The 22,592-nt window shown below is 46.4% G+C and overlaps 1 protein-coding gene across 1 annotated transcript in view; it reads left to right on the top strand.

The window, feature by feature from the left end:
- The window catches only part of PIP4K2A (phosphatidylinositol-5-phosphate 4-kinase type 2 alpha), a 129,015-nt gene that overhangs the window by 100,411 nt on the left and 6,012 nt on the right, over positions 1-22,592 (top strand). The window contains exon 7 of the mRNA XM_019508303.1: positions 13,737-13,850. Within this exon, the coding sequence (XP_019363848.1) occupies positions 13,737-13,850 (114 nt within the window). The remainder of the gene's footprint in view (positions 1-13,736; positions 13,851-22,592) is intronic.

The raw sequence follows: 22,592 nt of genomic DNA on the forward strand, positions 1-22,592 counted from the left end.
AGAAGGACCCATCCACTACCACCCTCTGGGTGCGACTCTCTAACCAGTTGGCGACCCATTGGACTGTATGGGTGTCTACGCCACAGTCCCCCAGCTTCCTAATGAGAATGGGGTGAGAGACAGTATCAAAAGCCTTCCTGAAGTCTAGGAAAACTATATCCACTGCCACCCCTGCATCCAATGATTTAGTGACCTGGTCATAAAAGGCCACCAGGTTGGTCTGACAGGACCTGCCGCTGATGAACCCATGCTGGTATTGACCTGGTATTTTGAAAGTGTTTCCTATTACATAAAAATACTTACTACCTGAATGAATAGGCTTAATTGAAATATCTTCAGCATTGTAGATTGGACTTTATGCGTATTTGCTAGTTTCATTCTTCACTGCAATCATATATGTTATGTGGTCAGTCAAATCATTTCTCTTAAGCATGCTCTAGATACTATATAAAGCCTTAGCAGCGTGTGTTAAAATTGAAACGGAATATATTGTAACCTCAGATTACTGACATCATCTAAAGCCTGTGCTATACCTTAATTTAATGGTTCAATGGGATCTGATCTCTGATTCCCAACAATTGCACCTCTTCCCATGCCACACTTGCATTGCAAGTGGTGTAATTTTTGGGATCAGGGATCAGATGCCAGTGGTACTATTACTGCTTATAGTGCAGGGGAACCTGGGACTTGAGGCACCCCCTGCACTGACAAGCTGAAATAGATCAGGTGTTTTAGCAGGGCTTTTTTGGTGCTTTTACCTAATAGCTGATTAAATCACCTGTTAGATAAAAGCACCCAATCTATACAGACACTGCAGAGCTGGGTTAAACTAATGCGCTGCTGCTTCCGGTAAAGTGCATTTTGGTTTGGGGGCAGGGGGTTCACATCTGTCAGCAGTATAGGTGCTTGCAGCCTGGGTGTGTGGTCCTGTGGCTGTGACCAGGAGTCAGCTGACTTGCTCCCAGCCCCAGGACTGCATAGGGGCCATTTGAGACTTCCATGTGGTTGGTCCCAAGTCTTGGACTGCCAGTCAGTTGATTGTTGGTCCCATCCTTGGAAATACACCAGAGCTGGTTCTAGACTCCCGTGCAGTCTCAGGGCAGGGACTGACAAACTCTGATTACAGTCCTGGAGCTAGGACAGACAATCGGCTAATTGTCAGTCACAGGCCAGAGACTTAAGCCAGCTTTGGTTACCCTGCCACATTTAAGCTTGAGGGAGCCAGCTTTGGTTACACTGTTCATTTCAGATGCAATGGAAACCAGCCACAAAAACATTATACAACTTTTGTAAAATAGTTTCATGGTTATTTTCCTGTTTTGTAGTGCCATTAATTCCTTGAACATATGGCAGGATTACTATTTATTTAAATTGTAACATCTGCCAGTGGCCTAAGTAATAAAAGTGGTATTGAATAAACTTTGTTTTAATAATTGTACAGCACTTTTTCACTTAAAGTGAAATCTTTACGTAATTCAATATGCTCTAATCTTTATTGACAATCTTGGTAAGTTGCATCTAGTACCCAGACTCCGTTTTTGTGTTATACCTTCAACAACTTTATTTTCTGTGAGACATAAGTAAAAAGGGATCAGAAATATTAACCGTGTTTATCATGAAACCAAAACAACACTTTATATGTTGCCTGTATCTCTTTCTTGCCCCCTGCCCCCCCCCAAAAACTTTTCTGTCTCCAAAAAAAGAGGCCTGATCCAGATGGGACCCTTTTGCAGTCCTGGGGCTGGGATCAACAAATGTAGGTCCCAGTGATGCTGGTGAAATGTCTCTGAATGATAGTAGTGGGTTTTGGACCAAGCTTTAAAAAAAAAAAAAAAAAAATACTGTTCTTTGGTCTAAGCACTGTTCTCTAGTCTAACCACTTAAAATTACTAAATATATATCTACTTATTAATCTTTTTGTATTTAAACTTGTTTTCAGGGAAATGTTTTTTCTATTGTTTTATCATTTTTGCAATGATCTTCTACTATACTCCTGTGTTAACATAAATAATTAGAGAGCCTTGGATTTGTCCAACTGTAATGCATGCTTTAGAAATTCATTTATTTGTTGCAAAGGCCATAAATATACTCTTATAAATGCATACTTGTATTTATAAAATTCACTGTGCTTCTCTTGCATTTTTCAAGAGGGTATTAAAAAGTATATCAAAGGCTCAGAATGAACTTCTATTATTAATTTAGTAGGTGTAGTTATGTGTTCATTTCTTTGTACAGCTTTTCAAATATTTAGCTTTTTAATGATAGTAATATGTTCATTATAATGAATTACAGTATTGGTGATTCTTTCTCTAACAAGGGTTTTGCTTCACTGGAAATATTTGAGACTTCATTAAAAATTAATTGTATCAATTATTTCACTAAAGCAAAGTCTCTCTAATTTCCCATCTGAAAAATGTTTAAATTGCTACATGTAAGTGCATGCTTCTTTCCCAGTTATGGTCCAGACAGTCAAGAATCTACATGGTACTCACTTCAGTTACATATATGCATAAGTTGAAAATCCAGATCATTAGCTATTTCTCTCTATTAACTCCCTTCCAGTAATGTCTCTGGTTTAAATCCCCAAATTTGTAGGCTCTCTCTCTCTCTCTTTCAGAGACTAATGCCAAAGAGGTTAATGATGGTAGTTTCTTGTTGTTAACAGTTTGGATTGAAGTAGAATCTGTATATGCTGGTTATTACATAAATATATAGGAAGATACCACTTAACTCTAGATACATTTGACAGTCTAGAAAGATTTTTATATATATAAAAAAAATGAAGGAAGACTACAGGTAAGGGATAAAACATACATGGCCAATGTAACAACTGGCACGTAGCTTATCAGCCCATTTTTTTCTACACAGTGCCCAGCTTCTCTTCTTACTAGTTCCTCCTCTTACTTCCCTTGTAGTCATTTAATCCTGTAAATGCTGTGCTTAATCTTACTTGGTTTCTAACTCCATGAATCTGGTTACTTTATGGCAGGGCACTTGAAGTGTCTGCCACTTTAAGAGGTCAGGCAGCCTCCTGAGCCACTGGCAGGTGGGGGTCGGGGCTGACTGTGGAGTCAGCTGACCAAGAGGGCTGGTTAGGGGAGGCAAGGCCTGATCAAGGGAGTCACCTGATTGGAAGATGGCTGGGTTTAGACAAGGTATAAGTCCAGACCCTGAGAGCAGGGCTGGCAGTAACATCTGTAGGAGCATCACCCAGCAGGAAGGCTGCCACTCCTAAATGCCAGCAAGGAGAATGACTCATGGAGCTTTGGGTAAGAATTAAAGGGATGGAGGAAGTTCCTGGGGACCCAGTGAGGGGTCTAGAGCCTTGAGAAGGGGACTGAATGCCTGGGGCCTGTTGAGGGGCTGGAGAGCCCAGAGAGAAGGTTTAACTCCACAGGGGCCTATTGAGGGTCCTGGTGAGGTCTGAAAGAGTGGCTGTGTGTTTGGGAGACCTAATGAAGGGTCTGGGTGAACCCAGTGAGTAGGGCAGTGTGTAGGAGCCTGTTGAGGGGTCCAAATGAGCCCAGCAAAAGAAGGGGCTGCATTAGGGAAGACCTGTGGAGGAGGTCTTGGGGCAAGTCCAGAGAGAGGAAGCGATCTATGGAAGGGCCCAAGAGGGCAGACCCACAGAGATGAGAGGACTGACAGCTGGAGCTAGAAGTCTCAACTGGCCTGTGTGGGGCAGGGCCCAGGAGGGGCTGGAAGGGTGAAATAGACTACATCAGAGCTGGGAGAGCCTGGAGTTCATAACTGGTGTGTGGTGGGGCCAGGGCCCAACAGAGGCTGAAAGTCCTTGTGTGGTCACAGCCAAGAGGAAGGAATCAAGGGGCATGCAGCCCAGGATGATGGCTGATGTTAGGCCATCTGAGGAGGCAGGATCAAGGAAAATGGTCTAAGGGTGAGCTGGAAGCCAGAGATGGAGGACTCAGATGGGAGATGGAGCCAAGCCCAGGGGGTCAGGTGATTAGCAGCTCAGGAGGGGTGTGGGGCATCTAGGGCAGAGACCGAAGAGAGATGAGTAAGGTCAGGTAGGCCTGAAGACCAGTCCTGGGTAAGACCTGAAGCTGTACCCTACTGGGCCTGGTTAGCGTGGTGGGTCTGCCTGTAGTGCAGTAGCCTCTGTGAAATGTCACCCCAGGGAAAGGCTAGGATGAGGGGCCAGAAAGCCTCAGCTCCCACTGTTCTGTGAGTTACCCTGAGAAGGGGAAAGGCTAGGGTAGCACACCCCAACAGAAAAGCATTGGCAGGGAAGACTGGGACCATGTGGGTCCAACAGCCCAGCGAGGGGCTGGGGAATTAGGGTGCAGGACCAGACAGGTCGAAGGGCCTGAAGCCTATAGTGAGGCCCAGGGCTGGGCTGGGAATAGAGTTCAGGATCAGAGGGGTCTGAGGATCTAGAGAGTGTCTGGGAAAGTGGAGAACGAAAAGGGTCCAGGACAAAGGATCAAAAAGGGGCTGGCAGTCCAGAGAGGTGCCCAGAGGGAGACTGAAGGGCCTGGTAGCCTAAGGAGTGGTTGTATGAGACCAAGCGGTCTGAGGGCCCAGAGCGGGGCTAGAGGAGAGACTGAGGGATCTGGCAGCCCAGGAAGGGGCTGTGCAGAGAGACCCCAAGAGCTCTGAGGCCCAGAGAGGGGCTGCATCAGCAGGTAGTAAAGCATTTGTAAGGAGGCATGGGGCATAATGTAGGGAAGGTATGGAGCCATGCAGTTGGCCCATAAGGTCAGGACCACAATCTGTGTGGTCATTATAAGACCAAGGCAGCTTCCTGCACTCTGTATAACATCTAACATCAAGATGGAGCAGGCTAGAGTTGGGCAGACTGCCCATAGAGCATGGTATCTCTCTTTTTTTTGGTTACCCTGTGACAGTCTTCATTATAGGCATCTACATTCATCAAACATTGATAGGTGTGTCCTCAAAACAATGCTATTATTCCCCAGTTCAGAGATGAGAACTGAGGTAGAGAGAAAGTGGTGAATTTAGGATGTAAGCAAATTAAGAACAAGTGAAGTCAAGCCCAGGTGATCTGCTGTGAGATGGGGTAACCAACTACCCTAATTCCCACAGGAAGTCATTGGGATTTGGACTCCCATCTGTTAATGTGCCTATGAAATCTTTGGTTGTCTGTCCCTATCCTCAAAGAGCCTCTGTACTAAGGGACCAAAAGAGGAACATTTTGATTTTTGTGAGCTTGAATATGTTTAAAGGTGAATTAGCAGTAGTGTTGTTGTGGGAGTGAACTTTGGTAGGCAGCCTAGGCTACTACAAGGTCAGCCAGTATGTCAATCAAGGTAAACTATCTCAAGCTAAATACCCCCTTTTTGTTCACCAAGATAAGACCCAGCTGACTTTGTTCATTGTTGCATGGATTTTGTGGCAGAGTGTAGAACTGAACCTTTATCTCAGTATTTTAACCATTTAAACCTTGACCCATTTATTAAACAGCTAGTTCAAAGCAAGTCAGGTGTTTCTGTGCTAAGATAGACAGCTTAGTTGCATCCATTTATTAAGGAACAGTAGGTGCCAGATGTGGGAGGAGATAGTGCAGTGTCTCTACTTGGCACTGATTAGGCCTCTTCTAGAGTATGGTGTGCAGTTTTAGGCATCACAGTTTAAAAAGAATGTGGAGAAGTTGGAGAGGGTCCAGAGGCAGGCGACGAAGATGACAAAGGACTTGGAAAGTCGTATGAGGAGAGACTGAAGGAGCTAGACCGGGGGTGGGCAATTATTTCAGGTGGAGGACTGCTCATGAGTTTTGGCAAGCTATCGAGGGCTGCATGACAGGCAGCCAGGGGCAAATAAATATTAATTTTCTAAATTTTTTAGGGGCCCCATGGACTGGATAGAATGGCCTGGTGGGCTGCAACCAGCCCGCGGGCTGCATTTTGCCCACCCCTGAGCTAGATGCATTCAGCTTGCAGAAAACTTGCTTAAGAGGAGACATGGTGGTAGTCTTCAACTACTTGAAAGGCTGCCGTAAAGAAAAGGGAGAACACCTTTTCTCTCATGCTGCAGAGAGCAAGATGCAGGTGCAGATTCTTGAGGTTGTTGCAAAGTAGGTTTAGATTGGATATCAGGAAAAACTTCTTCACTGTTAAAATAGTGAGGCAGTGAACTCAATTGTCTAGGAAGGTTGTTCAATCTCAGTCATTAGAGGTGTTCAAAAGCAGTTGGACAGGTATTGGTCAGGGATGATCTAGGCATAACTATGACTGTGTTCTGTTATGGCTACTCCCCATGCTTCTGGGCTTTGTTGTTTGCCACATGGGGCCAGGAGGGGATTTTTACCTTCCTGCTGCTACCTGTATCACTGGTTAAAGCGTCTTCTCCATCTGCTCATTGCCAGACGAATCACCATATTTGGGGCTGGGAAGAATTTTACCCCATGGTCAGATTGGTATGACCTGTGTGGGGTTTTTGCCTTCCTCTGTAGCGGGAGCATGGACCTTCACCGGGATCTCTTGCGAGTGTATTAACAACCTTCAATAGAAGCAGAATGCTAGCTGTGATGGTTCCCCTGTTTTATCTGCAGGAAGTTAGGTGTTATATCGTGTGTTGTGTCAAGGTTAATGATAGTTTTAATAAGAAGTTAGATTATGGATGGTTTCTATAGGATGGTTTGGATAGGGATGATCCTACCTCAGGTAGGGGTTGAACAAGATAGAATCATAGAAAATTGGGGTCGGAAGAGACCTAAAGAGGTCATCTAATCCAAACCCCGCTCAAAGTAGGACCATCCCCAACTAGATCATCCCAGCCAAGACTTTGTCTAGCCGGGTCTTAAAAACTTTCAAGGATGGAGATTCCACAACCTATTTACTGCTTCCCCCACCTTGGTGTCATCTGCAAATGTTTAAAGACTTCACTCCATCCCATCTTCCAGGTCATTGCTGAAGATACTGAATAAAACCAGTCCCAGGACTGACCCCTTGGGCACTCTACTTGATACTGGCTGCCAGCTAGACATCAAGCAATTGATGATTGAGCCCAATGATCCAGTCAGTTTTTTATCCACCTTACAGTCCATTCATCCAGTCCTTACTTCCTTAACTTGCTTGTGAGAATGTTGTGGAAGACCATACAAAAGCCTTGCTAAAGTCAAGATATATCCTGTCCACTGCTCTCCCCACAACCACAGAGCCAGTCATCTCATCATAGAAGGTGATCAGGTTGGTCAAACATGACTTGCCCTTGGTGAATGCGTACTGACTGTTCCTAATGACCACCTTTTTTCTCCAAGTACTTAAAAATGAATTCCTTGAGGACCTCCTTCATCACTTTTCCAGGGACTGAGATGGGGCTGACGGGTTGGTCTGTGTCCTCCTTCTTCTCTTCTTTAAAGATAGGCACTATATTTGCCCTTTGCCAGTCATCCAGGACCTCTCCTAATTGCCACAAGTTTTCTAAGATAATGGCCAGCAATTCTGCAACCACATCAGCCAACTCCCTTAGTACCCTTGAGTGCAGTGTTTCTGGCCGCATGCACTTGTACACGTCCAGCTTTTCTGAATAGTCCGTAACCTGTTCTTTTGCCACTGGTGGCTGTTCATCTCCTCCCCAAACTGTGCTACCAGGTGCAGTAGCCTGGGAGCTGACCTTGCCTGTGAAAACTGAGATAAAACTGAGTACTCTTATATGCCTCTGTAGTTGTTTGTCCAAGTTTCCACTTCTTGTAAGCTTCCTTTTTGTGTTTAGCTCATTGAAGAGGTCCCTGCTTAGCCAAGATGGTCTTCTACCATATTTGCTAGTCTTTCTGCACATCAGGATGGTTTGTTTCTGCATGAACAGTAAGGTTACTATAAAATACATCCAGCTGTCCTGGACGCCTTTCCCCCTCAGACTGGGTTCCCAGGGGATCCTGCCCATGAGTTCTCTGAGTGAGCTGAAGTCTGCTTTTCTGAAGTCCAGGTCCTTACTCTGCTGCTCTCTTTCCTTCCTTTCCTCAGGATCCTGATTTCAGTCATCTCATAGTTGCTACTGCCCAAGTTGCCATCCACTACTATGTTCCCCACCAATTCTTCCCTATTTGTGAGCAGCAGGTTAAGAAGAGCACAGTCCTTAGTTGGCTGCTTCAGGACTTGCACAAAGAGGTTGTCCCCAACACTCCAAAAACTTGCTGGATTGCCCTCTTAGCAGATGTTAGGGTGATTGAAGTCTCCCATGAGAACCAGGGCCTGTGATTGAGTGACTTTTACTAGCAGTTTGAAGAAAGCCTTATCTACCACATCCTCTTGGTCTAGTGCTCTGTAGCAGACACCCACCACATTATCCTTGTTGCTGTTCCCTGTGACCTTAACCCAGAGACTTTCAACAGGCCTTTCTCCAGTTTCATGGTGGAACTCTGAACAGTCATGCATCTCTTTCATATGAAGCGTAACTCTTCTTCCTCTTCTCCCCCGCCTGTCTTCCTGAACAGTTTATACCTATCCATGACAATGGGATAGCTCACGTGACTGGAGTACTAAGTCTCTGTTGTTCCAGGACTGTGCAAGAACTTCCAGTTCTTCCTGCTTGTTTCCCAGGCTCCATGCATTCATGTACACACACCTGAGATAACTAGCCGATTGCCCTAATTTCTCAGGAAAAATAAGGCCTACCCTGTTGCCCTCTCCTGCTTGCGCTTCCTCCAGATTACCCACTTCCCCACTTGCCTCAGGGCTTTGGTCTCCATCCCCTGGCTAACCTAGTTTTAAAGCCTTCCTCTCTATGTTAGTAAGCCTGTGTACAAAGCTGCTTTTCCCTTCATCATCAGACGGATCCAGTCTCTTCCTAGCACTCCTTCTTGGAATAACATTTCATGATTGAAAAAGCCAAAGGTCTGCTGGTGACACCATCTGTGCAACCATGCATTGATTTGCAGGATGCCCAGGCCCTCCCCTTTTGACTAAAAGGATTAAAAATGCCACCTGAGCACCTGTCCCTTCACTTGTGCACCCAGAGCCCTGTAGTCATTTCTGATCTACTTAGGGTCACCCCTGACAGTAGCGTTAATGTCTACAAGGATGAGCAGTGTAGGGTAGTCGTCAGTAGGCTGGATGTATCTTGGTAATTCTTCTATGACATCTTGGATCTGAGCTGCAGGCAAGCAGTAGACCACCTGAGACAACAGGTCAGGCTGGCAGATGGATGGCCTCGTCCCCTGCAGAAAGGAGTCTCCAACCACCACCCATCACTTCGTCTTGGTGGCAGTGGTCTCAATCCTCCCCAGTTTGGGTACGCCTGGTCTGGCTGCCTCCATCAATAGAACGTGCTCCTCCTCTGTTGCTATGGCTCCATATCTGTTCTCCAAACAAACTGCTGTAGGTGGAAATAAAGACTTCCACTTGCTGCCAGAAGTTATAAGCTTCCAGCTTCCACCTTCCTCTTCCATGTACTTCTCTAGCACTGCCTCTGGCAGTTCTTCCTCCACAGTCCTAGACATCTCGTCCAGCACTGAACTGATGAAGTCTTCATGGTGGAGGATGCTTTGGAGCCTGGCACCTCCTCCTATAGCTCCCTTGCCTGCTCTCTGAGATGCACCACCAGGAGGCACTGCTCACATTGTAGGCACTTCCCCACCTGGCTGTCATTGGAAGGAATCAGCAGGCCAGTCTCCATGTGCTAAACCAGGACCTGGGTGGAAGGCTCAACAGTAAGCAGTCCTTCCTGGACAGACAACTCATAGCAAAAACAAGGGAAGAAGTGGCAGTGGCATTGCGATATCCTCCAGCCATTTCTCTGAGTCTCTTAATCTGCTACCTCTTCCTGCCCCTCTTTCCAGGCAGACCTTCCCTAGCAAACTTCCCTCTAAGCTGGCCTGTTCATGGCTCCTTGATCCCAAAAGGTTCTCTTTTCCTTACTTCTTATCATCAGGTTTACAGTGAAGGAAGGCAATGACAGAGTTCATAGCAATCTCCCTAGCAAACTCCTCCTCACTTGCGACTAGTTAAGCAAGAGGCTTAAGTATTAGTCTAAGTGCGGTGTTTTAGCTATTTATGCGAACTATATGTAGGTTAGCTACTCTTAATTAAAGAAAGCTTATATTAAAGGCTCCCCTTGAAAGAAGAGGGTGGCAAACTGACTTGAGAACTGCTTGCAAACTGTCCTGTTTGCTGCCCCTGTTCATTCACTCCGTGATATCTGGGAGTTTCCTTTTATACACTGCTGAACCTCGACTGTCTCTGTCCCCTTGTTAGGGCTGTTGTTAGACACAGACGGCAATCACTCAGCTAGCAGCACTCCCAGCTACTTAGAGCACATGCCCAAAATGCACACAGCCCACCAAATAAACACTCAGCAAGACAAGCACACAGGCAGCCCTGGCTCACTTATCTTCCCAGAGCAGGATCTGGTGCCTGGCTCCTTCCTCTTGCTCCCACTGAAGTGCTTGTAAACTGCCCCTGTTCACTTACTTGCTCTAGATAGCTTTTGGAGGACCCTTCCAGCCCTACTTCTCTGATTCTATGATTTCATACTGCTTTTTCTCAGATATTCGGCAATTCCATTCAAGCCTCCTTCCCTCCAGTTGCAAACATCCCGCTTGTTAGGTTCCATTCCCTGTTTTGGCAGCATCCCTCCATCCCCAGTCCCTCCTCTCTGGAGTCAGCCTACAGTTATGTGATAATTTCCTAGGTTGAGAATAAGCTGTACAGCTGTTAATACTAAATATTTTATCTGTTCCTTCCTACTCTTTTTCCATCCCAAACCACTTATCTGAGATAGCCAGAAAGATAACTGATATATGCTGTCAGACTATAATAAACACCTCTTGTTTGCTTCTTAAATACCTTCATGATGCTGTCTCAGTGTTCTAGGTTAAACATCAGATCACTTCAGACAATTATAGGCTGTCTATATTACCAGAATCCAGTGAAGAAATGTTGTCACAGCTGTCTTTTAATTTTATTTTTTTTTAACTAAAATAGAAGACTCTTTCCAAGAGCAAAGTTATGGCATTATTGACAAGCTAGAATGTAATATTTCCCAAATAGTAATGTTTTGGAGATGCCAAGTTCAGATGTCAGCTTTTTTCCCAAAGTTTGTGGGTTTTGGAAGTTAAGAGGGTTTCGTTTGGGGCCAACTTCATCTAATAACTTAGGGTTTCTTGTGGCATTGTGGAAGAAGGTCATATTTCTAAGGAAGTGCAGCTAGAATATTCATCATAGGGTTTTTCAGCAACCTGCAGACTCCAGGAAATGAGTCTGTTGCTATTGTGGAATCAAAGCAGTCCATCTACTCTTGTTTGCAACCAAAGTTTGAAAGGCAAAACAAGTTTTTCAATATTAAGGGGGTGGATATATAAAAACACTTGAGGACAGTTTAAATATTTGCCTTGTCTACTGTGGTATTGTCCTTTTGATTCTATGTTTTTGTACATTTGCAGGGTAGGGGAGATGAATCTCACGTGTCACTTTTTCCATTTGGGTTTGTGAAGGAAAACAAAATAAAATGGTGCATTGGAAAGTGCAGTATTCAGTAGATTAATATTAATTAATGTTTTTGAAGTGGCCCCTTATTTATTGAGCATGAAACCTGCACAATACCTATTTTAACACAGAGTGCTATGACATGCATGTTCTAGCATATTTTTCTTTGATCTAGTCAATCCACTTTATAACCTCTTAGCAATGTCTTCTCCCCTTGTCCTATTCCCTTCTTCATACAACCCTATCTTTTTACCAGTCCATTCATAGCATCTGACAAAGCAGGCTGTTGCCTATGAAAGCTGTAAAGGTATGCCTGTCCTGTCCTGCCCAATATGTTGTTGTTTTCTAATCATCCCTATCTGTAGCCTCGTTCACATAGATCAAGACTGTACAAAAGGCAAATACTACTTTTGGGTGCTTCGCGGTTTGGATGCTTAACATCAGACACACAGAGGCTACTGTGCATCTGTCCTCATAAACAACACCCACATAAGGCAGAGGTTTTCAACCTTTTTTAACAAGTGTATCCCTTCTGTCTCAAAGTTTCAGCTCATATACCCCTTTATATTTTTTTGTGCACTGCTGTAGCTGCTCCAGGAACTGCGCAACACCACGTGCCTGCTACAGTGGGGCTGTGCCATGCCCCTTGCCCACCCAGTAGCAGGACACGTGGCGTTGCAGCAGCAGCTGTAGTGGGGCTCAAAGTGCATCCACCTCTGCCCCATGCACAGATTGGAGGGTTGGAGCATGTGCCACCTGAGTCTCCACTGGGGTGTGCACAGCAGTAGGAGCCCCCTGCAACCCTGGATGAGCCTCCTGGGCTCTGATTGTCCCACCATCCAACCCAGCTGGGACCCCATTCACCCCAGACCCTGCCCCTGCCTGTGCCCCACTCCCTCCCTCACTGTGGGGGCCCTCAATCTACCCCCCCATGCCATTTCTCCCTCCCCTCCCCCTTTCCCCCGCAGACTTACCTGCTGGGGCAGGTGTGGAGTGCATGTGTGCACATATGCACGGACATGCTTGGCTCTCCCCAAATAATTTTTTTCCCTTCATCTATGATCCCCACATGCTGGACAGGGAGAGGAGACTGCAGCCACTCACATGGAGCATGGAGGAAGGGCAGTGATTGGTGGGGGTGGCTGCAGGGTGGAGTGACAGCTGGGAGATAAAAGGGGCTGCAGGGGAGCGTGTGTGTGTGTGTATTTCTTGAAGGGCACAGCTATGACTTTACATTAATTAACCTCAGTTCATGGGTGAGTTCACGACCGACATAGTCCCCGTCTGAGCCAGCAGGGCCACATAGCTACAGTATCTATGCAACATGACTTCCACATATTATGCATGTGTATGGTAAACAATTTGAAAGTATACTGCATTCATTCTGTGTACCCCTTATGACCTTTTTAAGTACCCCTAGGGGTATACGTAACCCCGGTTGACAACACTGACGTAATTTCAAACTGGGCACCCAAAATCAGTAGTTATTTTAAATATTCTTAGCAAAAAAATCTTGTTTGTGCAATATGGTTTTCTTTCTTTCAGTTGCACCTCTTTCCTGTGGAAGAGTAACAGAAATACTTATCTGAATTTGTATTTTAATAGCTGGAATGTTTAAATATGTATTTAAAAAGGCAACAGTCTACTTTGACATTCACCATTCATGGGTAATTTTATGTAGCTTGTGATTACTCATCTATCTATATTTTACTCTGTGGTATTAGACACTTGATACTGTTCAGAATGACTGCAAAGATATAATCTGGCCTGCCTTTCTCTATGATTTTGATACGTGCAGTACACAGAGGACCGTTAAAGAGACAGCATAAGTTTAGAATGGGCTGTATGTAGTACTGCATATTTCTGTTGTGACCTGGTGGTGGTGGAGTAAGGATTATAAATGGAGCTTTATTGGTTGTCTGTCATCCTTGACAAATGGCAACTTAGAAGAAGCACACAGACTAGAAGGTAAATAAGAATGTTTGAGGAAACAAATTGAGTTGAATGATTTTTGTTTAAGTCAGTTAAATTTATTGAGAATGGGTGTTATAAATAGCAAGCTACTTACAACTTTGATGAATCATGAAGGCAAATTATAGTTACGAGAAGGGGAATGATGCTGGTGTATTTGACTATAGGGAATGAAGCATTAGAAGTGCTAAGGCTTTCCATTGTTATAGCTCACTAGTGCCCTCTTTTGGTCAGTAGTGACACCTTGCATTTTGGGATTTGTGAATCACCCCTTACTTGTGCCTACAGATTGAATGAACAATTTTAGTGCATTGACCTCTATATTATATCTCTTACTCATTGGTTTTGGGTTTATTTTAGGCCAAAGAACTGCCGACATTCAAAGACAATGATTTTATTAATGATGGCCAAAAGATTCATATTGATGAAAACAACAAAAAGATGTTCCTTGAAAAGCTCAAAAAGGATGTTGAGGTAAGACTGATCTGCTCAGTTCTGTATCACTTGCCACATTGTGCAGCAAATTGCAATTACCCCAGTAAGTTGCAAGTGCAGCTGCTGTACAAGACTATTGATAGCTCAAATCATTAACTAATGTTGAATGTATTGGGTAAAAACATTACTTTTTAAATAAAATACAGTTTAACTTTCAGGAACTCCTTTTTGCTGCTTTGGCTGACTTGATAAGGATCCCTGGTGTCATGGCTGGTTGTCCAACATTGCCCTGTCTTGATATAATGGTAGCATGATGCTAATGATGCTACTGCTTACCACTTAATTCTTTACAAGCATTAAATAACATAATACTCCTGGGAGGTGATAATTGTTTTTCAATATACAGCAAAATTGCAGCTTGCCCAAGTCCTTCTGTTATGTCAGTAGCAAAGAATACAGGTCGTCTTATTCGTGTTCTTATTTCCTCTGTTAGTGTCATTCCCTCTATTAATATCAATGTTGTTCTGCACCATCCTGTAGTAGTCTGAGTATATCATGTGCTTGCATACAACACTTCTACTCACTATTTTAATCCTGTGCTCATTTTACACTAATACAATATTGGGTATCATTAAGATGGGAACTGAAAACAAAACAGAAAATATGGTGTCGCTATACAAATCTATGGTGTGCTCCCATCTTCAATACTGTGCACACAGGTCTGGTCTCCAAAACTGCAAAAAGCAAGTAATAGAGTTAGAAAAGGTATAGAGAAGGGCATCCAAGATGATTACGGGTATGGAGCAGCTGCTATATCAGGAGAGAATAAAAAGGCTAGGACTCTGTAAGTTTGGAAAGGAGAAAGCTGAGGGGATATGATAGAGGTCTATAAAATCATGACGGATGTTGGCAAAGCGAATAAAGAACTGCCATTCGCCAAGTCCTAGAACACTAGAACTAGGGGGCACCCACTGAAAGTAACAGAAGACTATTAAAAATAACAAGAAAAGTACTTTTTTACATAGCATGGAGTTAACTTGTGGAGCTCATTGCCACAGGAGATTGTAGAGGTAGATAGTGTTGCTAGGTTCAAAAAGGGACTAGACCAGATATAGACAAACACCAGCACATGTGCCAGAGCGTGGCACACAAAGGTGTTTTCCTTGGCATGTGTGCCTGAGGGATGGGACTAGGGCTGTGCTGCCACAAAATTGGGCTCCTCCCAGCTCCCGTGCCATCCATCCCTGGCATACCAACATCTTACAAGCCAAAGTTGTGAGTGTTTTTGGCACTCTACCCAAAAATGTTGCTGACCCCTGGACAAGAGAAATTAATGGATGATGGATCTATTAATAGTTATTAACTATACCCATTTAGAGAGACCCATGGATTTCCCCCCTTTGCAAAGAGCTCTGCAGGCTGGCTGAGTTCTTGAAGTGGGTGGCTTATGGCTGCAGATGAATTGGCTTGGAGGAAAATCACTACATTTGCATTGGAAAGACAACTCCTTGTTGATTTTTGTGAGGACAGGTTTGTTGTCTGAGAGGGAGGGAAGTGAGAGAAGGGAATTGAATAGAGCGCTGGAGGGCAACAGACCAGTGGCAGTAGAGGCAGGCAGCCTGCAAAAGGGGCAGGAAACCCCCACCTGTTGAGAGGGGGAAGGGCAAGTCCTGAGTGCCTCAGCCAGCCAAGGCTGGACTCAGGCTCACTCACCTGGAGTCTAATGTAAGTGGGGCTTGGGGGCTGTGGGGCAGGGTTGGGAGGAAAGCTGGCTGAGGAGGTGTTGGAGAAAAAAGTGGAGTGACTGCTGCATGTGAGCCCCCCCACTGCTGACTGGCCGGCTGGCCAGGAGATGCGCAGCCACCGCTGCCACTGCATCGTTTGCCTGCGGAGCCATGCAGCCGGCCGTAGGAAGGCAGCGAAGGGTGCGGCAGTGGTGGCACAGTGCATTGGCGGCCACCATGTGTGAACCCTCCCATTTGACTGCTGCGTGTGGCCTGCAGAGGGGCACCACTGCCCTCGCCCCCCCCAGCCCTGGCCCTGAGAGCGGGCACAGAGATACCCACCTCTCGATCTGGCCCCCAGCCCCTTCCCCACAGCCCCTTCCCTGGGTCTTTTATCAGAGAATTTACTATTTTTTATCAGGGAAAACCAGGATCCCTGGTTATTAAACAGAACAGCCAAGGGTGTATCCTCTGGCACCTCCAAACCAACAATGGTGGATACCAGCTGCAAGGGGATGAATTATCCTAGATGTGCCCTTTACATATACCCTCTCTCTAAAGCATGTACTCCTGCCACTCTCGGGTAGATTACTGGACTAAATAGACCAGTGGTGGCCCTGAAGCAGTATGCCACTACTTGCGTTCTTAGATGTTTATGCTATACTCAACAAACAGTCAGTGTTCAATGTAAAAATATTGTTTTCATACTTTCATAGCTGTTAGGGGCTGAAAGGGACTTTACAGATCATCAAGTCCAGCCCCCCCTGCACTTGGGCAGGAAAAGACCACTTGATGTGCTGTATGTAATATTAAAAACTGATTTGGCTCAGAGTAAAACAGTTTTATCATAGAAGCCTGTTTAGTAAATAAAGCTAGGAGGTTTTAGTCACTGAAACAAGGAAATTGAATATTTCCTAACTGAATTCATACAACTGGTTTTGATGTTTTAGCAATAATGCCAGATTTTGCCAAAAAATGTTTCCACTAGCCATGTAGCCCAGGAAAGGCTTAAAATATTTCTCCACCTTTTGAATAGAATTGATATCAACATGGCTATTTGGTTTAACAGGCCATCAGCATCTTATGTTGAAACATCATTATGCACAGACATAACTGACTGATCTTAGCACAGTTGTGAGATTTGCATTTGATGGTTTAGCTGCTGCAAAGCACAGACTATTGTGTCTTAGTGGGATTTACAGAATGGTCTATTGCTTTAAGTAGGTTAATTTCTCATCAGTGGAATGAGTGGTGGATTATGAATATGTATATGTTATATAAACACATGAATACGTTGTATAAAACATTAAGCTAAAAGATTTGTTCTCCAGTTCTAGCAGGTTTAGGATGGGTGAAGTTTTGGGTTTATATGCCTGAGCCTTTCTTAAAGCATGTAACATTTATGCTGACTAAACCTTTTACAGTAATTTAGGGTGTAAAGAAGATTTTAAGAAATGCAATGAATACAGTAGATATTTTATCTCCAAAACACAGATTGCATGTTGTTCTGCTTATCGTCTTTCACTGTGTTTTTAAATATGAGGGCAAATTTTATAATGACAGTTTTATAATCCCATTCTGAGTGGCTTCCTTAGTACTGACAGTTGAAATCTATACAGCAGCAGCATTTAACTTGGATGCAGACCATTATGGTAAATAATTGGAGACCAAAATCTAGACTTTTTTTATCAACTAACTGCTCAATCTGAACAAGAACAGAATGAGCTGACTTGCCCAAAGTATGAGTGTATTTTTTATCCAGTGCATAAACACTCAGTTTTGAGTATATATTAAACAAATGCAGAACACTTAAAAAAATCATTATTTCATTACACGATATTTATAGCTAAATGCACTCTAAACCAACTCTGCCACTGGTGTGTTGCCCTCCAGCACTCTATTCAGTTCCCTTCTCTCACTTCCCACCCTCTCAGACGACAAACCTGTCCTCACAAAAATCAGCAAGGAATTGTCTTTCCATTGCTAATGTGGTGATCTTTCCTCAAGCCAATTCATCTGCAGCCATAAGCCACCAACTTCAAGAACCCTTTCTTCCTTGAGTTTCCACAATATTGTTCTTTACTGACTGTTTTCAGCCATGTCATTGGTAGATCTTCCCTCTGCCTTCCTTTAGTTAAGTTCTTCAAAGATCTGCTTGGGTACTCTCATTTCCCCCTCAACTACACCTGCCATCTAGCCAACACTGGCCACTTCTGTGGAACCTCATCACTTCTATATTAACAACACCTCAGTCTAGCTCTCCAGCCCTTCTTCAGGCTCATTTCTTATTTGGTCCCTGTCATTGGGTCTTTCACTTCCTTAAGCTAAAAGCAGTTAAAACTACTCAGACAAGAATCTTTGGGTAAATCCAATATCTTTTATTAGATCAACTAAAATAGTTGGAAAAATTTTTCTCTGCAAGCTTTCGGGTACAAACACCCTTCATCAGGCTGAGGAACCATAAAACTACTCTTCATTTTTCCTCTTAAACTCTTGCTCTGCTCCATCAACATTGGGAGGACAAGTGTTGTGTTGTGTTATATGTTATTCCCCAGCACTTGAGTTCTCTTTGATTCCTCCTTTTCCTCCTCACCTTACATACAGGATCTTGATAAATCTTATAATTTGTTCCTTTGCAACGCTTCTGGAAACAGCTCTTTCATCTCTCTCTCTCTCTCTTCTGTCAAAATCTAGTTTCAAGCCATACTTCCCGTCCTCTTCAATGGCTATAGTCACCTTCACCGGTTTTCCAGATTATCACCCACAGCAAAAATTATCATCTCTTCGCTATCGCTCTACTGGTGTCACCTGTACATGCTCCATGAGTTTTTCTACATAATCTTTGTTCCTCCGCTTTGCTTTCAAGCTACAGCACACCTCTGTCCTACTACTCCTTATCATCATTCACTGTCTGCACTCCCTAGTTTCTGTTCACTCTCCTTGCCTTTTTGTTCCCTTTGTCTCCATCTCCCTCTCTAACCTTTGTGTCTGCTCCCCATTAGGGTTGTGAACAGTTAAATGTCTAACTGATAAGGCCAGTGATAACCAGTTATAGCTTACTAGTCATCATTTAGCATGGGGTGGGAGGCAGTCCAGAAGGGAAGGGGTAGGGGGGAGGAAGCCATGTGGTGCCCCAGCAGCAACCAGGTGTCAGGGCAGGGGAGGGGGAAGAGTGGATTAACACCTGTGGCTAGGTTTTGCAGACTCCAGTGCAGCCTCTTGCAGTCTCCTTGCCACCAGCAGCCCAGGCACTGGGCATGCCCCCTGCCGCCCACCACAGAGCCTGGGTTGTTCAAGGCAGGCAATCTGGGGATGATACAAGTGACTGTACCAGGGTCCACAGAGGTTAGCTATTAGGTTAGGGGTGTGCAATTATTTGGGCCCGAGGGCCACTTAGGAAGTTTTGGTGAGCTGCCACAGGCCTGGTCAGAACCCCCCACCCCACTTCCTCTGAGCCCCCTCCCCCCCCACAAGAGCTCACCAAAACTCCCTAAGTGGCTCTCCTCCACTCTGGCCCAGGCAGCTGGAATGGGGCCGCCAGCAGGCAGGGAGTGGCTTCTGGGAATGGGGTGGGCAGGCACGGCCATGATCGTGGGGTTGTGACTGCAGGACTGGGGCCAGGGGGCAGAGCCGCAGTATGTTCCCTGCGCCTGCAACAGGCACCATGGGCACAGGTGTGCAGGGAATGTATTGTGGCATGGCTCAGCCCCGGCTCCTGTCCCTACATTATCACCATCCCAGGGTCTCCATGGAGACTAGCTGGGACCCGTGTGGCCAGGGTATGCAGCTGCGCAGACAGGATGAGGCCATGAGTGGGACAGGCAGGCACGGCTGGGACCAGAATCTTGGGCCGGTGACAGCATGGGGCCAGGGCCCAAAGCAGAGCCTTTATGTCCCAACTAGTGCCTGTCCCACTGACATGCGGGCAGTGGATCACAGCTGTGCCCTGGGCCCCAGCCCTGTGCTGTCACTGCCCTTCAATACCAGCCCTAGCCCTACCTGCCTGTCCTGCTCCCTGCTAGCCTGCAACCCCATCCCATCTGCCTGCCCATGTGAGCCCAGCCCCCACCAGTGGGTGCAGGGCAGATGCGCTGGGGTGTACAGGCAGCAGAGCCAGGTCCAGAAGCTCCAGCAGCCAAAAGGAGCTGCCACTGGGACTGCCGGAAAGCGAGTCCAGCAGCTGCACCATCCCAGCCCTGCTGCATGCCCAAGACAACGGGACTGGCTGCATGCGCCACAGCCCAAGCTACCCCATGTTCCTGGGCTGGGCTGGGCAGGGCTCGGGGATCCACTGTAGGCTGGACAAGATCCCTTGGTACACCAGATCTGGCCCACGGGCCTTATTTTGTCCACCCTTATATTAGGTACAGGGCAGTGGCCATGAAGAAAGAACGATTCTAGTCATATACTATAGCAAAATGTAGATCCAAAAGCAATGGTGTATATCGATGGTGCCCAAACTTTTGTCTTTCCTCTTGCAGGCCATGCAGACAGTGCCCTGTCTGCCCACAGGTCAAATGTGGACAGTAGTCCCCATCTGGCACTCAGGGTGGGCATAGTGGGGACCATTTGACTACAGGGAGGGGGATGGCAGGCAGCCTGGCCCCAAACCAGCTCCTCAGAGGAAGGGGGACAATGGCTTGGTCCTATGGAGAAGCAGGGTGTGGCTCAGGCTCAACCCAGCCCCATGTGGGAGGAGAAGGGCCCTGGCTTGGCCTGGCCCTGTAGAGGGCTGGGGGGCATGGCTTGGCCCTGCAGGGGAAAGAAGGGAATGTGGCCTGACCCCCTGGAGGTGATGGGGCACAGTGGGCCATGTGGGGCCTGGGGTTTGGGAATTCGGTGTGGCAGGGAGGGTAGCTATATTAATGGTCACTGCTCCCCCAATGCCAAATCTTCTGACCCTGGGGCAGCCCCATGGGCTGGATGCCAAGGCTCCATGGGCTACATTTAGTTCACAAGCTGGAGGTTGAGCAACCCTGGTTTATGTTTTACGTGTTAATGGATCCAGTATTTGAAACCATTTTCTCCCTCTCCCTTTCAGTCTTCTTGAGCTCAGCTTGAAGTCCAAAGGGAAAAAAGAATTATGGTTGTGTGTCAGGCCTTAACAAACTACTCTGTGAAACAAACACAGTAGATAACATAGTTATAATCAAGCTGCTAACACAAGGAGCCTGACTCTTCACAAGAGAAAATCAGATTCTCTTAAAGATGTTCATCATTAGTAGACCAGGGTGGTAAAATATAGGTTACAACAGGAGGTATTCAACCTCTGGGTTGCTAGTGTGATTAGTAAAACAGATGAGTTCTGCTGATAGCCTCTCCAGCTGGATAATTGCATGTTTTCCCAAAAAGTAATCTCAGATGTTTCTAAAGACTTGCAGTTCCAACAGGCTGCAAAGAAACTTGACACTCATGTAATTGTGAGTACTATGAGAGACTACAACAGAACGTAGCACAGACCCTAGCACTGCACAAGTTGCCCCAACAGGACTCTGCTTGTGCCTCTTAAATTTTAATATATGACGCCCGTGTCTTGGACCTCTATTGAACCTCTGGCATTTATAAAATGTAGTGGGTTTGTATGAACAATTGCAAGTAGAACCATTGGAGGCCAAATTCACAAGTATACATGTACACACGTGCACATATGCAAGCATATGCATGCATATTCACCCATGTGCTTTCCCCCCTAACCTTATAAAGATGATAAAAGTATTGCATTTTCCACAGGCCTAGATATAAGCATGGTGAGTTCTACATAGCAAAATAATAAAGTGCATTTAAAATGCCATCAGCTACTTCAACTGTCCCATCACCAGGGATCCTGGTTTTCCCTGATAAAAAATACCAAATTCTCTGCTAAAAAATCACATATTTTCTGCTAAAAAACCCAAAATCTATGATTAAAACTAAAGGCCCCTCCACAGACCCTGCTCCCCCAGCCCTGCCAGAGGGAGCTTCTAGCTGCCAGGGCTACGGACCCAGATCTGCAGCCCCCTATCCCCACTCCCCCCCTTCTGCGACCTCAGGCGGGACAGCTCCCTGTTGCTGCATGCACTCCCAGGAGACAGGAGGACCCGTGCCCCCCAGATCTGTACCTAGGGCAGGCGTAGGCTGAGGCTGCTACCCAGCTGGGTGGGCCTTGGGGCCTGGGGCTGCAATGTGCGGCTGCAGGGCCCGAGTGGGACGCAGGACAGGGCCATGGGTGGCTCCTTCAAGGTAGGGGGAGAGGGAGGGAGGGGGAGGGTCAGTTCCCCACTGCCACGCACACTGTCCGGGGGGCAGGGGGACTCAACCCCCAGACCTGTACATGGGGCAGGTGCAGGCTGTGGGCTCAGGCTCCTGCCCTGCTTCAGTCCCCCAGGGCCTCCAGAGCCCAGGTGACACAACCCAGCGCAGCAGGAAAGAGCTGAGCTAGGTGCCAAGGGTCTCCTTGCCTCTGCTCGCCCCCGACCCCCTCAGGCCCTGGTGACGTGCCTCCAGCACTTGCTGCTGCGAAGGAGAGAGCACATTGCTGCGGGGGAGGGAGCACATTGCTGTGTGTGGTGGGGAGGCAGCAGCCAGTCTGAGTGTGGCTAGGGCCACTGCAGCAGTGGTGGCACAGGGCATACTTGGCCGCAGCAAAAGCCGGAGCTAGGATCAGCTGTGCACAGCTGAGCAGAGCGTGAGGGGCATGACCCAGTGTGGCTGGCAGCAGCAAAGCTGCCCTGGATCTCCTAGCCACTGCTTCCTCCCCCCCCGGCTGCCCTGGCAACATGCCTCCAGTGCCTACCACTGATTTGAGAGGCACAGCCCTGCGCTGCTGCCCTCACTGCAGCCCCGTGCACAAGAGGCACGTCACCAAGGCTGTGGGGGGCATGGGAGAAGCAGTGGCAAGGAGATCCCCAGCGGCTCCACTGCTACCTGCTGCACCAGGTTGTGTCCCCTGGATACCAAAGGCCCCAGGGGAAGGAAGCAGGGTGGCAGGGAACAGTGGTGAGGAGGGGGTCTGTTGTTCCCTGATGCCCTGCTTCCCTCCCCCGTGACCTGGTGTGGCAGGGAGCAGAGGAGCTATGCA

The sequence above is a fragment of the Gavialis gangeticus genome, unplaced genomic scaffold (genome assembly GCF_001723915.1).
Source record: "Gavialis gangeticus isolate Ggan-Ray unplaced genomic scaffold, GavGan_comp1, whole genome shotgun sequence".
NCBI classification, from domain to species: domain Eukaryota; kingdom Metazoa; phylum Chordata; order Crocodylia; family Gavialidae; genus Gavialis; species Gavialis gangeticus.